This window comes from Pseudophryne corroboree, chromosome 10, assembly GCF_028390025.1.
Source record: "Pseudophryne corroboree isolate aPseCor3 chromosome 10, aPseCor3.hap2, whole genome shotgun sequence".
Lineage (NCBI taxonomy): Eukaryota > Metazoa > Chordata > Amphibia > Anura > Myobatrachidae > Pseudophryne > Pseudophryne corroboree.
In genome coordinates, this window is record NC_086453.1 from 325388079 (window position 1) to 325404342 (window position 16264).

General features: G+C 47.1%; 1 protein-coding gene across 1 annotated transcript in view; it reads right to left on the bottom strand.

Moving 5' to 3' along the window:
* The window catches only part of SLC45A1 (solute carrier family 45 member 1), a 40900-nt gene that overhangs the window by 3214 nt on the left and 21422 nt on the right, over nt 1-16264 (bottom strand). Inside the window, exons 5-8 of the mRNA XM_063943556.1 lie at nt 13856-14586; nt 6838-6991; nt 5324-5500; nt 521-726 (exon numbers count right to left, since the gene is read on the bottom strand). Of these exons, the coding sequence (XP_063799626.1) occupies nt 521-726; nt 5324-5500; nt 6838-6991; nt 13856-14586 (1268 nt within the window). The remainder of the gene's footprint in view (nt 1-520; nt 727-5323; nt 5501-6837; nt 6992-13855; nt 14587-16264) is intronic.

Here is a 16264-nt window from a genome sequence, read left to right on the forward strand (position 1 = left end):
TGATATAGGCAATTGGGCCCCTTATATCATACAAGGTAACAGCAGTGTAGCGGTACTTATCAGGAGTTGTCCCTGGTGGTAAGGAACGGAGGACTGCACAGCCGTGCAGTCTGACTCCCGCTGTAGAGAAGATGCGGCACCCGGCCCAGCATCAGCTCCGGAGCCGCGATACATGCACTGGGACACTGTGAGTCTCTATAGCTGAGATCCGCTCCCGGTCTCAGCTCTGCATGCTTGCACACAAGGCTAGCTCACTTACTCACTCTAAGATGGAGGAGCAGGGGATTACACATACTAAGCTCCGCCTCCGAGTGACATCCAGCACTAGGGGATTATCACTAGGGGATGCACCCATAGACCTCGCTGCAGAAGGAGACAGACACAGAGCGCACCATATACTAACAACGTGAACACAGGTAAAATATATCACATTGAATTGAAAGTCATAGATATGCTCAAAGGCCTCTCGTCACACCCCGAATATAGCTGAAAATGGGCGATATAAATAAACATTAGTTACCTTTTTATTCTGGTAGTAATCGCAGAGGAGTGAGTACGGCAGGATGCAGAGTGTAGAGAACAGGACGCCATGTGTGACGCAGAGGGACAGGATTATATATATATTGCTAGTCAATGTTGCTAGACCAGTGCCCAGGCCAAACGCCAGATATGCGATAAAGTACAGTGTGCGGGTGCTGAAATATTCTTCCAGTTTTTCCAGTATGGCTTACATGAAACGGAAAAATGAAAAAGTTAATTAGAAACAGATTATCTTTAATACAACAATATTTTTTTGCAAAGTAAAATCATCTATAGATTTATAAAGTCGCTGGCAGTACAGAGACCACCTGACCCTTCCAGCACGACACAGAACTGCTTGCTCAGTTGTGTCATCTCTGTGTACAACGTAGTTATATCCGCTGCCATCACAGGTCCCCTCCTATGGTTTTCTGCTCCCAGTGTTTACATCAATGCAGTGACCTGCAATAGTGTTGGGTCACCATGCTGAGAGATGCCCTTAAATGATGGTACCAGTAGCTGGCGAGTAATGGGCAGGTGATCTTGTGGACTTTTTGCCCATTTACTTTTTGGTTCTCCAGCAAAAAGCTGCCTAAGATCAGCTCTTGAGTGTTGGGATCAGTGGCAACGTGTATAAGGGGTCTCACCACTTGTATGTTGGTATGGGTGGGTGCGGGTTTTAGGGAGAGTGGTGCAGTGATTCAAAAAGTTTAGGAACCACGGCTCTAGGGGCTTTCATAATGGAGCAGAGACTTATGGGTAAATTTACTAAAGCTTTTAAAAGTGAAAAGTAGTGATGTTGCCCATAGCAACCAATCACATTATTTCTATCATTTTCTAGAATGCAATAAAGAATGAATAAACAGAATCTGATTGGTTGCTGTGGACAATGGGGGTCATTCTGAGTTGATCGTAGCTGTGCTAAATGTAGCACAGCGATGATCATCTTCCCTGACATGCGGGGGGACGCCCAGCACAGGGCTAGTCCGCCCCACATGTCAGTGCCGTCCCCCCCCATCCCCGCACAAATACAAAAGCATCGCACAGAAGCGATGCCTTTGTATTTGCGGCGTAACTCCCGGCCAGCGCAGCTCCTGCGGTTGACTGGGAGTTGTGTGTCACAGCCGCTGGCCGCAGCGGCACGCCCCCCCCCCCCCCCTACGGTCCAGCCATGCCTGCGTTGGCCGGACTGCGCCTACTAAACGGTGGCATAACGCCGCCGTTCAGCCCCCTCCCGCCCAGCAACCGCCTCTGTCTCAGAGGCTATCGCTAGGCAGCGACGACTGCCATGCGCCGGCGCATGTGCAGTTCCGATCCGATTGCTGCGCTGCGACAAACTGCAGCGAGCGATCGGGTCGGAATGACCCCTAATAGGCCTGATTCAGTAAGGATTGCAAATTCTGCTAATTAGCAGAATTTGCAATCCTTTGGATCACATGCTGACCGCCGCTCCCCCCGTTCAAAATGCAGAGATTGCGAACACATCAAAATTTCTGCTTGTTTGCAGAAACGGAGGAAGTCTCCTGTCGGCGCCCGCAGGAGACCCGCCGCCATGTTCTTGATCGCAGCGGCTGCGTGCGATGTCACGCCTGGCTGTGTTTCAAAAGTGACAGTTAGAAGCTGATTGGCTGGTACTTTATCTCCACGCACTTTATCTCCATCCAAGGCTTAGTAAATAGACCCCTAAGTAAATGTAACCCTCAGAGGTGAAAAGTTTAAAGTCCGTGTACAGCGCGGCGTGTGTCAGTGTAACGCCCGGCATGCTGTACAGTGACTGCCAGTGGCGTTTTACATTTTCATCTCAAAGCCGACGCTTGGGAAACAAAGGCCTTGGAGAAGCAGCACACCAGTGGAGGCCTCAAGGTAAATTGGAAGATACAGTATATAGGTTACATGTTTTTTTAAATTTCGCCCTACTGAAAACCTCCATTAGTGTATACCGTGTCCCCTCGCCACGCTTCAGGCAAGGACTATTCCCAATTGTAGTCCATGTGGATTGTAAACTATAAAACACGCAGAACCCCCCCCCCCCCCCCCCCCCACTGGAAAAAAAAACATGTTTCAATCATATGTGTGTCAACCATTGTTATGTCAACCTTTTGTACGATCTACCTTTTACATGTCGACCTTTTGACCCTGTCGACCTACTGCGTATCACCCATTTGGAGTCGACTCATTGCCTGTTGACCTTTTTAATATAGATCTATCATCCGGATACCCTGAAAATATCCTAACGGTGCTGCCCACTGACCTGTGTACATCTGACACACCGGTGATCGTCTGAGCATCCCGACGTTTTATCAGAATGTCCCTCGCAAGTAAATCTCCCGCAACCTTTACAGCTGCATCCGCATTCATAGCTGCAGGCTCAGACGTGCCCATGTCTGCGATTTTGTAGGCACCCCCATTACCTCCCCTAAATGCTCACTACCTCTCACTGGATCTGACGTCACTAATCAATTGCGCAAGTGTGCAGTATGACTGTGGCGCGCATACTGTACAGTACAAAGTAACACTCAAACGCCTAAACATCGGCCCTGCGTCCAACTCGTTATCAGGCACTGTTTCTTGCCTTTTAGCCTTTTTTTACCCTATTAGTTATTTATACATTTGTTTTATTTGAATATTAATATTTTATATACTGTAAGCTATCTATTTCTGTCATGTGGTTTTTATATTTGAGTCCTATTGGAGAAAGAGCGCTATATAAATAAAATTATTATTATTTTTATTTTCTAGGTGGACCACTAGGCAGTGTCTCCGCACTGGCTGCCTCTTCTGTGCTTTCATATGTATCGGTACTTGTAGATACTCAGGGCCTAATTCATATCTGATTGTAGATGTGCTAAATTTAGCACATCTACGATCAGTTTCTCTGACATGCGGGGGGGACTCCCAGCACAGGGCTAGTCCGCCCCACTTGGCGCAAAAGCATCGCACAGCGGCAATGCCAGTGCAGCTCCTGTGCGCTGGCAGGCGGCTACCCAACCCGTCCCAGGTCGCAGCAGCTGCGTGACGTCAGGCAACCGCCGCTGCCCGCCCCCGCAATGGTCTGTACTTTCCTGCGTTGTCCGGACTGCGTCCCGCCGAGCCGTTCTAACGCCATTGGCACGCCCCCTCCCGCCCCCGCCTCTGCCTGTCAATCAGGCAGAGGCGATGGCAGCCCTGAGATGCTTTTAGCCTCTCACTGAGCTCCCAGGGTGCGCACGCGCCCTCCACAAAGTAATTCAGACTGCAATCACTGCCGCTGCGGCGATCCAGTCTGAAGTACCCCCTAGCTTTCTTACTGAGTATGGGTAGGGAGCATACCTTTCCCTCTGTATGTGGTACATAATGATAGGGATCTTTATGAATAATGTTTCTAATTACATGAGGAGACCATTGAAAGGATGGCCAGGGGGAGTGAAACGCGTTGTGACACCATCCCAGCAGCTCAGTGGGCATGATTCAGATGCGGTTGGAGTTTCTGTCACTTCCTTGGAAGCAGCAGTGATAGCGCTATATAGTGATACAGCAGGAGGCGTCCATTACAAGCATACACCTCCACCTGCAGAAGTGATCCAAGCATCGGATATCTCACTTAACATCAGGCAGCTTGCGACACCCATGGTGTCCTATAACAGAGATCCCTGGCATCTTCCCTCCTCCTAAACGGAGGCTGTCGCTGCCTCCCAGATGGCAACAGACTGTCAATTACTGCTACCTTCATCACAGGACCCATTCATGCACACGCAGAACAGGTCCTGCGCGTGTGCAAAGTACAGATAGATGGTACTTTGTGCATCAGTATACAGACGCCGGCATCCCGACAATTGAAATCCAGACAGGGGTGAGGTAGGGCTAATCTCCCCTCTCCCCTACCCCTCCCTTCCCACAGCCTAACCCTAACCTCTCCTTCTATGACTAACCCTAACCTCCCCCGCCGGTACCTAAACCTAACCTCACCCCCCCGGAGGTGCCTAAACCTAACCTCCCCCCGCTGGTGCCTAAACCTAACCTCCCCCCCGCTGGTGCCTAGACCTAACCTCCCCCCCGCTGGTGCCTAGACCTACCCCCCTCCCCTTCCCCCGGTGGTGCCTAAACCTAACCCCCCCCCCCCAGTGGTGCCTAAACCTTACCTCCCCCACGGTGGTGCCTAAACCTTACCTCCCCCCCGGTGGTGCCTAAACCTAACCTCCCCCCGGTGGGCCTAAACCTAAACCTCCCCCCCTGCAGCCTGACCCTAACCTCTCCCCTCCCACAGCCTAACCCTATCCTCCTGGGGTGGCGCCTAAACCTAACCCCCCACCCCCAGCCCTAAACCTAATCCTACCTCTGTAATCACGGTCGGGACACCAGCTGTCGAGATTCCGGCATCAATAAATTCCGGCATCGGTATTCTTGACCAGAACCCAGCATAACAGATCAATTTCCTATAGTGTTTTATTTTTTAGCTTTATACTGTACAGTATTGCACTACATATGTGTGTGTATGAGAGAGAGCATACAATCTTACAAGCATGGATACTGAAGAGTTTGGGAAGATTGTGAGATTTACTAGCTTATGCTAAAGATAGAACCTGTAGTTATAATGTGGGGGTCTGCGCATCTGCAAGCGAAAAGCAGTGCTGACCAATCTGGCAGCCATCATTAGTACTGGCACATGCACAAGTTTTATGCCCCGTACACATGACTCACATGGAGCTTGTGACTCATGGCTGTATGTGCCGTGTGCTGTATGCTGAAACACACGTGTGCCCATGTGTTCCGACTCAGAACCAGCCACCAATAAATGCAATAGTTCAGTTTATGATGGATTACTTACCCGAGTAGAAAGCAGCACTGAAAGCATATATACACATCCCCCAGCATCCCACAGTAACTCCTGCATTGTATTTATGATATTCCTCGGAATTGTGAGGGGCCTTTGGATCCCCTTGAAAAATCACTTCGCCCATGAAGTCAGTATAAAATAGCAGCATTCCTTCAAATGACAGCCATCCTACAATGAGAGAAAAAGCTCTGAAAAGGTTTCATATTTTATATCACTGTTGACATTTGTACTGCCGAGAGAGACCGAGATATTACATACACAATTCGTACATATAATTAATAGTAATATTGTCTTCCACTTAAAACCCCAGGAAAATGTCTGATTGCAAAATAGACTGAATTTAGTAAAAGCTGGTTAATGGTTCCTGGGGGTATGGATGGAGAGAGAGGGTGGGCTACATTCATTAGGCCCATTGTGGGTCTTCAACCTGAGTATAGGCTAATTATTACCTGCACAAGAGGCTGATATAAGATGTGTCAGGGCTTTACTCAGGGTCTCGCTACCTGGGGAAACAGGTAGCAGGTTTATTAGGGGACACTGTGTTTTACTGACCGTGAGTACTGTGCCAATGCCTATGTTTGTGGTAGGGGCATTAGGTACTACCATCTTTTGAGAGAGGGGACCTGTTTGTTTAGTTAGTGCCCAGACGGGCTAGGGTTTATTTTTATGTTTTGTGGGTTTTTTTGTACTGCACAATGAAACTAGCTACTGCTAGGTTGCACAAAAACCCTGGACGGTGTGCTGTTTCCTGGCTGCTGTGTGTTGGGAAGTGACCATCTACCCCAGGTGAGGACACCCTACCTTGATCTGCTCACAATATGCACAGAATCATATGACGGAAGGAAGACAAAACCACAACCACATACCTACCTCTCATGCCCAGCATCAGTATCAACTAGAAGCTGAACCACTAAGGAGGATATGTATCATCTAAAGAGATATTTCATCACAATGATATACACATTCAATTAAGAACTTCACTTCTTTATATAATTCATCCTGTAAATGTAGTACTTCAACCTATTCTCTTTGCTGGAGCTTCCGTTACCTAGTTGCAGCTGCTGGTATATGGAGGAACAGGCAGCTTTGATTGTGAAGGACAAGCCTTGTCAGATAATTTAAATCCTTATGCACTGAAGGTGTGTAGTGTATGCATCACCTCATTGGACAGGGGAGGTAACCAATCCCATCAGGTGCTCTGTATACCTCTTGTCCTACTGGACTGAATTTTGAAGATCATATTAGTCTCTTGTGTTGAAGTTCCCTGCTCTTACATGGCATTGTAACAGAAGAGGATGGGCAAAGTAATACATGGGGCGTACTACGTAAAGAGAAGGACTTTTTTCCAAACTGGACGACTCCATAAAGACCCTTACATGTCTTACAAATTTTACCGAACAACCGTGAAAGGACCATACCAAACTAATATCGTATATAGCAAAAGTTAATGCACTGGATTCCTTCCACACAAAGGTCCTCTGGACACTCATGGCCATAGTAATTACCTAAGAAGTGGTTGATGCACAGGTTACGCAGCGCCTTAGGGATGTGGCAGATGGATGAACACAGAAGTTTCATCGAAAGTGGCCGCTGGGATATCTCCATCGATCCATTAAGTTCACTTTCGTACTTTACGCCATTCAGCAATATATTAGCCACCTGCACCATAAGAACTCCACATCAGCATACAATACAGTGAGAAATACCTAGAAATCAAACCATGTAACATTAAGTCATGCACTGTAGCCTTCATCGGATCTCAAAGTTATCAACATAAAGCAAAGACTCAACCAAATGATGTGTACAATTGCATTATAGACAGTGCGGGCGAAGCAGAGCTGAATGCAAGTTGGTTTGGCGTCCGTGTCTTGTGTGTTCTCACCTTGTACGTGGTCTGCAGCCAAGTGTATGCAGGTCAGGGCGATGCACCGTTGTATGCAACTTAATCAAAATTCCACTGATGGCTAAAGGAGAGCAGCTGATAGTAACGGCGCGTTCACACCTATGCATAGTGAAGGCACATTGAAGGAATTACGGGATATGTAGAGTTCTGCTTAAGAGGGCAGGGTTGGACTGGCCATGTGACACTTCTGCCAAATGCAATGATAATGATGGCGACTAAGAAACCAAGCATATAAATGGAGATGGTCCAGAGGCAGAGATGCGTATACCTCTGCATTTGGGAGAATATCCACATTTAGTTTTAACGCACACAACGTGTGAGCAATAACGTCTGTCTTGCATTCAATTCTTCATCGGCCACAATGTCTACATGTCAAAGAAATAAAAACTTTTCCACCAGCACTCATCTGGCACGGAATCACCTACATTCAACAAAATAGTAGGCTTGCAAAAGTATTCAATCCCCCCCCCATCCCAAAAAAAGGGGCCATTTGCCTAATTCAGGGGTAGCCAACCCTGGTCCTCGAGAGCTACGAACAGTTCACGTTTTCCAGGTCTCCTCACAGAATCACAAATGAAGTAATTAGCTCCAACTGTGGATCTTTTAAAATGTGTCAATTGGTAATGACTACACCTGTGCACCTGCTAGGTGAGCTGGAAAACGTGAACTGTTGGTAGCTCTCGAGGACCAGGGTTGGCTACCACTGGCCTAATTCATCCAAGGTTATTTGACCAATATATTGAGGGCACAGTCTGCCTTACTATAATCTCAAAGCAGGAAACCAGCCCAATCCACGCATTAAATAAAGTGATATCCGCCCTATCCTTTCTTGATATAACATGCACCACATAGAGCAAATAGGTGGTGTACCTCAAAACTCCCCAATCACCTGTGCTGGAGGATTCTACTTATCCATACTATATTCATACAGCTCCACTGAAGAGCTAAAGATGGATTGAAATAGAACCTTCTGCCCAAATCATGCCCCTAAAACAGGTCAAAGTGTGTGCCGTGGCACCCTGGGACACTTGCAGGAGTGCCTTGGATTGGTGGTCCAGGACCAATTCAAATTATTTATGATCAATGTAATAGGCTAAAGCAGTGCTGGTGGCTGTCATCCATAAAACACGTGGACAAGCAGAAGCTAATATTGTCCCTCACCACACAATAGAACCTATGGATGACATATAAACACAATTTGCTTAATTTAATATTTGTTTCCAAATTTCTCAATAGGAAACTTTGGGCCTAGGGGTGCCATGAAAAAGATTCTGCTGCTCTAGGGTGCCGTGATTCAAAAAAGTTTGGGAACCTCTGCCCTAAATTGTAGCATGCATGATCATGTTATCAGCCAATCAGCTCCTAACTGTCATGTTATAGGCTGGGTTTGAAAAATGGCAGGTAGGAGCGGGTTGGTTGGTACTTTATCTCTCTCCAAGGCTGAGTACATAGACCCCAATCAGCTATCATCATTTTGGCCATAGCAGCAAAATGTTACAGATTTTCTCTAGCATCCATAAGGGATATTGGGGAATCTAGTACCATTGGTATAGACGGGCTCCAAAGGAGCCAGTGCACTTAAAATTTTCTTCACTGGGTGTGCTGGCTCCTCCCCTCTATGCCCCCTCCCACAGGCAGTTTAGATACAAGTGCCCTCAGGAGAGGATGAGCACTATGGAGCTCCAGAGAGTTTTCTTCAATTTCTTTGTTTTCGGTTTGTTATATTCGGTATGCTGTCTGGGCAACAGCATACCTGCACCATGGGAGTTGGGGAGTGGGGGTCACCAGCCTTACGAGGTGCAGAGCCGCTTTCCCGCTGCAGGACCACCGTCCTGAGGGGTTGTTGTTCAGCGGGGCACTGCGCCTTGGCTGCCACAACCGCAGCACGCCGCACACCCCTAAAGCTGCCTGAAGGTGACGTCGGTAGTGAGTACAAACCGGGGGCCCCACTAGGGGACACTCTCTGTGTATATGTGATTGTGCTTACTGTGAAACATGGGTAAACACAAACTGTGCAGTGTATGTCACGCCAGATTCTCTCCATTATATAATGACTCTGTTTCATGTGAACAATGCAGTCAATCTTCACATACCAGTGAAGGGGCTGGGGGAGAGGGTCCAGAGCCCCACTGGTTAGGGTCTCTTAAATCAATGATGTCAAATATGTCATCCCAGCTCACTGCTAATGTGCAGAAGACTCAGCTACTACAACAAGCTTTTGCAGATTTAGCTGCTAGAGCAGATGCACAGCCCTTCCCTCTCTCATGCAGGTCCACAGAAACGTGGGTTACCTGCTCTACTCTCTGATACAGATGATGACATACCGGAGGATGGGGATGACCTGGACCCCGTTAGTTGAGATCCTGATTCTGTTCAGGGTATTGAACCCCTAATTCTGGCTATACGGGACGTGTTAAAGCTCCCTCTAGAGGACGCTGCGTCACAGCAGTCGTTTTTCTTTATACAAAACAAGCCTAATGTCACTTTCCCTGACTCTACAGAGTAGATGACCTATTCAAGCAGGCCTGCAAAAAGCCAGACAAAAAATTCCAAGTGTCCAAACATTTTTTGCGCACTTTCCCATTTGCTCCTGAAGGTAGAAAATTTTGTGAGGAACCCCCTGGGGTGGATGTATCAGTCTCTCGCCTGTCTAAAAGGGCGGTGCTGCCTGCCCCGGGCTCCTTTACCATGTAGGATCCTGGGGATAGAAAGATAGAGACTACACTAAAGCCTATATACACAGCAGCAGGTATATCACAAAGGCCGGTCATTGTGGGTTGCTGGATAACCCATGCCATTCATTCATGGCCCACTCAAATTCAGGGGGGTCTCACGGGGGATATGCCCTTGGTTACTATGGTAACCCTCATAAAACACATTCAGGACACTACACGTGTCCTCTGTGATCCGCTCAAGGAGATGGGGAACATTAATGCTAGGACTTCTGCTATGGCAGTGTCGGCGCGCAGGGCCTTGTGGCTGCCTCAGTGGATAGCGGACACAGAATCCAAACATAGTGTGGAATCCCTCCCCTTTTCTGGGGAGTGGCTTTTTGGCGTTGAATTGGATACCTGGATTTCCAAAGTTACGGCTGGGGAATCCACGTTTCTCCCCTCTGGGGCCCTGCCGATGAGACGTTCCTACCCAGGGCCGTCTGTCCAGTCCTTTCATTCTCACAGATTTCGATCTAAGGCCAGAGGTGCCTCCAATGCGACTAGAGGCACCAGAGGTAAGTCTAGAAAGCCTGCAAGCACCAGCTCTCAGGAACAGACCACCAGTTCTGCTTCCACTAAGGCCTCAGCATGACGGTGCCCACCCACCCTGAGGGGATCTCGAGGTGGTGGCTTGACTGCGTCACTTCAGCCGCGTCTGGGATGCCTGGGTCAGAAATCTTATTTCTCAAGGCTACAAGCTTGAGTTCGACAGTACTCCTCCCCAACGATTTTTCAAATCAAGCTTACCAGCTTTGGAGGATATGCAAGTTACGTTGCAACAGGCCATCCAAAAGTTGGTCCACTCTCACGTTGTTGTTACAGTACCAATACCGCAACGCGGCAAGGGGTTTTACTCCAACCTATTTGTGGTACCAAAACCGGACAGTTCGGTAAGACCCATTTTAAATCTAAAATCCTTGAATCCATATTTGAAGGTGTTCAAGTTTAAAATGGAATCCCTGCAAACTGTGATTGCGGGCCTGGAGGAACAGGAATTCATGATCTCCTTGGATATAAAGGACGCCTACCTCCATAATCCGATTTGGCCGCCTCATCAGGTGTACCTGCGGTTTGCCCTGCTGGATGATCATTTCCAATTCCAGGCACTGCCCTTCAGCCTGTCCACAGCCCCGAGGGTATTCACTAAGGTGATGGGGGAAATGATGTTCCAACTCTGGATCCTGGGGGTCAATGTGGTCCCTTACCTGGATGATCTTCTGATCAAAGCAAGATCCAGGGAGCTTTTGTTGCTCCATATGGACCGCTCTATCCAACTTCTGTCACACCATGGGTGGATCCTCAACTTACAAAAGTCCAACCTGGAGCCAACTCGAGTGTCCATCCATCTTTGCATAAGATTGTTGGGAAAGATGGTCCCCTCATACGAGGCAATCCAATATGGGAGGTTCCGGGCCAGAACTTTTCAGCTGGATCTCCTGAGCAAATGGTCCGGATTACATCTTCAGATGCATTGGAGAATACGGCTGTTGCCTCGGGCCAGGATTTCCCTCCTGTGGTGGCTGCAGTCCTCCAATCTACTGGAGGGCCGGAGTTTCAGGATCCAGGATTGGACCCTCCTCACGACGGATGCGAGTCTACGTGGATGGGGAGCTGTCACCCAAGGGGCGTATTTTCAGGGCTGGTGGTCGGCCCACGAAAGCCTCCTTCCGATCAACATTCTGGAACTTCGGGCGATCTACAATGCTCTGCTTCAGGCCTCTCCTCTGCTCAAGTATCACGCAATCCAAGTACAGTCGGACAACGCCACAGCAGTGGGGTACATCAATTGTCAAGGATGGACAAAAGCAGAGCCTGCCTGCGAGAGGTGTCAAGGATACTCCTCTGGGCAGAAAGAAATGCAAGAGCAATGTCCGCAATCTTTATTCCGGGAGTGGACAACTGGGAAGTGGACTTCCTGAGTCATCACGATCTCCACCCGGGGGAGTGGGGTCTCCACCAGCAGGTGTTCCAGCAGATCATCCACCGGTGGGGCTGCCCACAGATAGACATGATGGCTTCTCATCTCAACAAGTAGCTTCCTTGGTATTGCTCACGAAGCAGGGACCCTCGGGCGAGGGCAGTGGCCTTGACCTTACAGGCTGGTCTACCTGTTTCCTATGATTCCATTGCTCCCAAGGGTGATAAAGCAAATCAGGAATCAAAGAGTCCAGGCAATTCTGAATGCCCTGGATTGGCCTTGGAGGGCGTGGTACGCGGTTCTTCTGGGAATGTCCATCGAAGACCCTTAGCATCTACCACTAAGAAGCGATCTTCTTCAACAAGGACCGTTCGTCTACCCGGACTTACGGCGACTTCATATGACGACATGGAGGATGAGTGGAACATCCTAGCTCACAAGGGCCTTTCCAAAAAGGTTATTGCTACCATGGTTCAGGCCAGGAAACCTGTGATGTCAAAACACTATCATCATACTGTATCTGGAGGAGATATGTCTCTTGGTGCAACTTGCTGAGTTTCACTTGGGACGTTTCTTATGTTTCCTGCAGGCTGGTGTGGATAAGGGCTTATGTCTGGGTTCCATTAAGGTTCAGATTTCAGCCCTCTTCATTTTCTTCTAGAAGAAATTGGCAGTGTTGCCAGAAATTCAGACCTTCTTGCAAGGGGTACTCCACATACAACCTCCTTTTGTGCTGCCTACGGCACCCTGGGATCTGGATGTGGTGTTGGAATTTCTACAGTCCTCCTGGTTTGAACCTTTGATGACGTTAGAAGACAAGTACCTCACGTGGAAGACGATGATGTTACTGGCCCTGGCTTCTGCTCGATGTGTATCAGAATTGGGGGCCTTGTCGTGTAAACATCCATATTTGGTCTTTTACGAGGACAGAGCGGAGTTTCGGACTAGACAGCAGTTCCTGCCGAAGGTTGTCTCTGCGTTTCACTTGAATCAACCTCTTGTGATTCTGTCCTGTTCGGGCGCTTCTGCTCCTCTGGATGCATTGGATGCTGTGCGAGCCTTGAAGATCTATGTCAAGAGAACGGCTCGGATAAGGAAGACGGATTCCTTGTTCGTGCTTTATGATGCACAGAAAAAGGGTTGTCCTGCTTCAAAGCAGTCCATTGCTCGTTGGATTAGGTTTACTATCCAACAGGCCTATGTGTCGGCAGCCTTACCTGTTCCTAAGTCTCTGAAGACCCACTCTACAAGATCTGTGGGATCTTGTTGGGCGCCTGCCCGTGGAGTCTCGGCTTTACAACTTTGCCGAGCTGCTACTTGGTCGGAGAACACTTTTGTTAAGTTCTACAAGTTTGATACCCTGGCCAAAGAGGATACCCAGTTTGGGCAGGTGGTGCTGTAGCAGTCTCTGCATGTTCCCACCCGTTCTGGAAGCTTTGGGACGTCCCCATCGTACTAGATTTCCCCAATATCCCTTATGGATGCTAGAGAAAATAGGATTTTAATTACCTACCGATAAATCCTTTTCTTGTAGTTCATAAGGGCTATTGGGCGCCCGCCTCAGTGTGGTGACTTTTCTGCAGGTTCTCTTTTGTGTGGTTACCTGTTGCTGTTATTTCCAGCCGTTGCTGGTAGTTGTATGTTAGTGGTGTGCTGGTGTGTAAATCTCACCACTCCTTGTTGTCATATTTCCTTCCCTCATATATGTCCTTTCTCCTTCTGGCACATTTTTACCTATAACTGCCTGTGGGAGGGGGCATAGAGGGGAGGAGCCAGCACACCCAGTGAAGAAAATTTAAAGTGCACTGGCTCCTTTGGACCCCGTCTATACCCCATCGTACTAGATTTCCCCAATATCCCTTATGGACTACGAGTAAAGGATTTACCGGTAGGTATTTAAAATCCTATTATATAATATAATGAGAATTACATTTATCCAAGGAAACTTTTAGTAAAGAAACAGTTACTACAGATTTTGTAAATTTTACCTGTTGACTGAATGTCACATTTCGCCTCCGGCTGCTCTCAGGGCATGTTCCTGTCACTATATCCGGGATAGCTAATGTCTGCGGCCTTTTCAATATTCCTGAAGATCTAGGCTTTGGTGCGTCAAGTGACCCAACTCTTAAGTTACCTCGCTCTGTGCCAGGACTTAAGTTGTCTACAGAGTCCAGGCTTCTGTTTCCACTGCAGTACAAACTTTCAGGAACTCGGGGAAGACTACTTGCTTGTCTCGGCAAGCTACCGGAGGTCGAAGAGAAACCCTCGTGTCCTCCGGTAAAGCAGTCAATAAGAACACTATCAATATTGGTGGTTCCAAAAGAGGAAGCAAACTCGTTAATCCCTGTTAAAGAATTGTCTCGGCTGATCAAACTGCCATACTTTGGTGTGAGTGGACTGAGGGGAGAGATGGGGCTGGTGAAGGTTGCATACGAGTGGTTTGAGTTTTGTGAAGGTGCACTTTGATTTTCATGTTCTTCAAAGAAAACTGGTGGTGATGGGGGCAACGGGAGACTAGGGCTTTTCATCACCACTTTCTTTTTGTTAAAGTATTGGAGAGGTCTCTCGGGAATGCTGATCAATGTTAGGATGGTAGTGATGGACAGTGTTATTGACGTGAAGATATAGATGACTCGTAACTGTCCTCCCATTGCTTTCCCAAAACTTGTCTTGTTCCAGTTTATGCCACCAACGACATAGCCAAAGCCACCGCCAAGTCCTGGGGAAATTAAGGAGCATTGGTTAAATTTTTCCAAAAATATTTTTCATCCATATCTAATTTTTTATAGCCAGTACTATTAAAATACAAATTTTGCAGGACAGTCAATGCATATGACAAAGTTGTGCTGTGTGCCTTTTAACATTAATTATGTGCTAGGTTGCCGTAATTAGTGACATCGATATCCCAAGTTCAGTCTCTGCTGTGCTTTATTGATCTGGATCTGTGTGTGTGCAGTCATTTAGTAGCTTGCTTGGTCCTTTCCTTCTTTAAAACATCAAAGGCAAGCTGGGTGAAGTAGCATCTCCACTACTACTCAGTTAATAAACTGATTTCAGGCTTAGTGAAAGTATGGCAAATATGAACTTAACAGTGTAAAATTATTAATTATAAATATGGGTTTCAATTATTTTTCTCAATGGGTAATTACTGGTAGTACAGGTTGAGTATCCCTTATCCAAAATGCTTGGGACTGGAAGTATTTTGGATATCGGATTTTTCCGTATTTTGGAATAAATGCATAACATAATGAGATATCATGGTGATGGGACCTAAATTTAAGCACAGAATGCATTTATGTTACATATACACCTTATACACACAGCCTGAAGGTCATTTTAGCCATTATTTTTTTATAACTTTGTGCATTAAACAAAGTGTGTCTACATTCACACAATTCATTTATGTTTCATATACACCTTATACACACAGCCTGAAGGTCATTTAATACAATATTTTTAATAACCTTGTGTATTAAACAAAGTTTGTGTACATTGAGCCATCAAAAAACAAAGGTTTCATTATCTCACTCTCACTCAAAAAAGCCCGTATTTCGGAATATTCCGTATTTCGGAATATTTGGATATGGGATACTCAACCTTTATAAACAAACCTCCTAAGGTGCTCCACATGCCGGGAGGGAAAAATGAGATGTAAAATCAATGTGTATAGAGTAGTCATAGACAGATTAAGGAGGGGGAACTGGAGATACTGTACCCCGGGCCCCCCTCTGTCAGGGGGTTCCCTGGCCAGAGCACAATGACATCACTATCTCTCTCTCTCTCTTGTGCAGCAGCAGAACCAAGCAGCCAGAATGTGAGAAGGACAGTATGTAATGCAGGCAGAGACACAGGAGTATTAGGTTTCATGCCCTACCACTGAAACTTCCCAACCAGTAGAGAGATAGGAGGGTGGAGAGGACTGTAAGTGCCCCAGGGATCCCTACTTCTCCTCCTCACCTGTGTTGAAATACCTTTTTTATCAATTAAATAGTTCAACACAGGTGACGCCAGTCCAGGAGCAGAGCATTTTGTCCCTCCTGGAAAGGGTCATGTTGGGAGGTATGCATAATATATATCCCACCTTCCCCCGGGCCCCCTGTCTTAAATGCCTCATGCCCTCCAAGGCTTATTCCGGCCCTGAGAGCAATACACTTACTCTTTAGGTATCTGAACTGAAGAGACCAGTCATACAGAATTTTTTTGTTTTACATTATGAAGAGATATAAAACATGACAAATGTCCTACATGCAACCACAATGCATGGTCATTGAACCACATGAAATGCCAATTGACTACACACTAATGCAGACCACATATGCTGTGATATACTGGATCTTATGCCAGTAATAAAAATCAGATTAAAGTCAATTAAAATATATTCAGGCATGTTGGTAAGT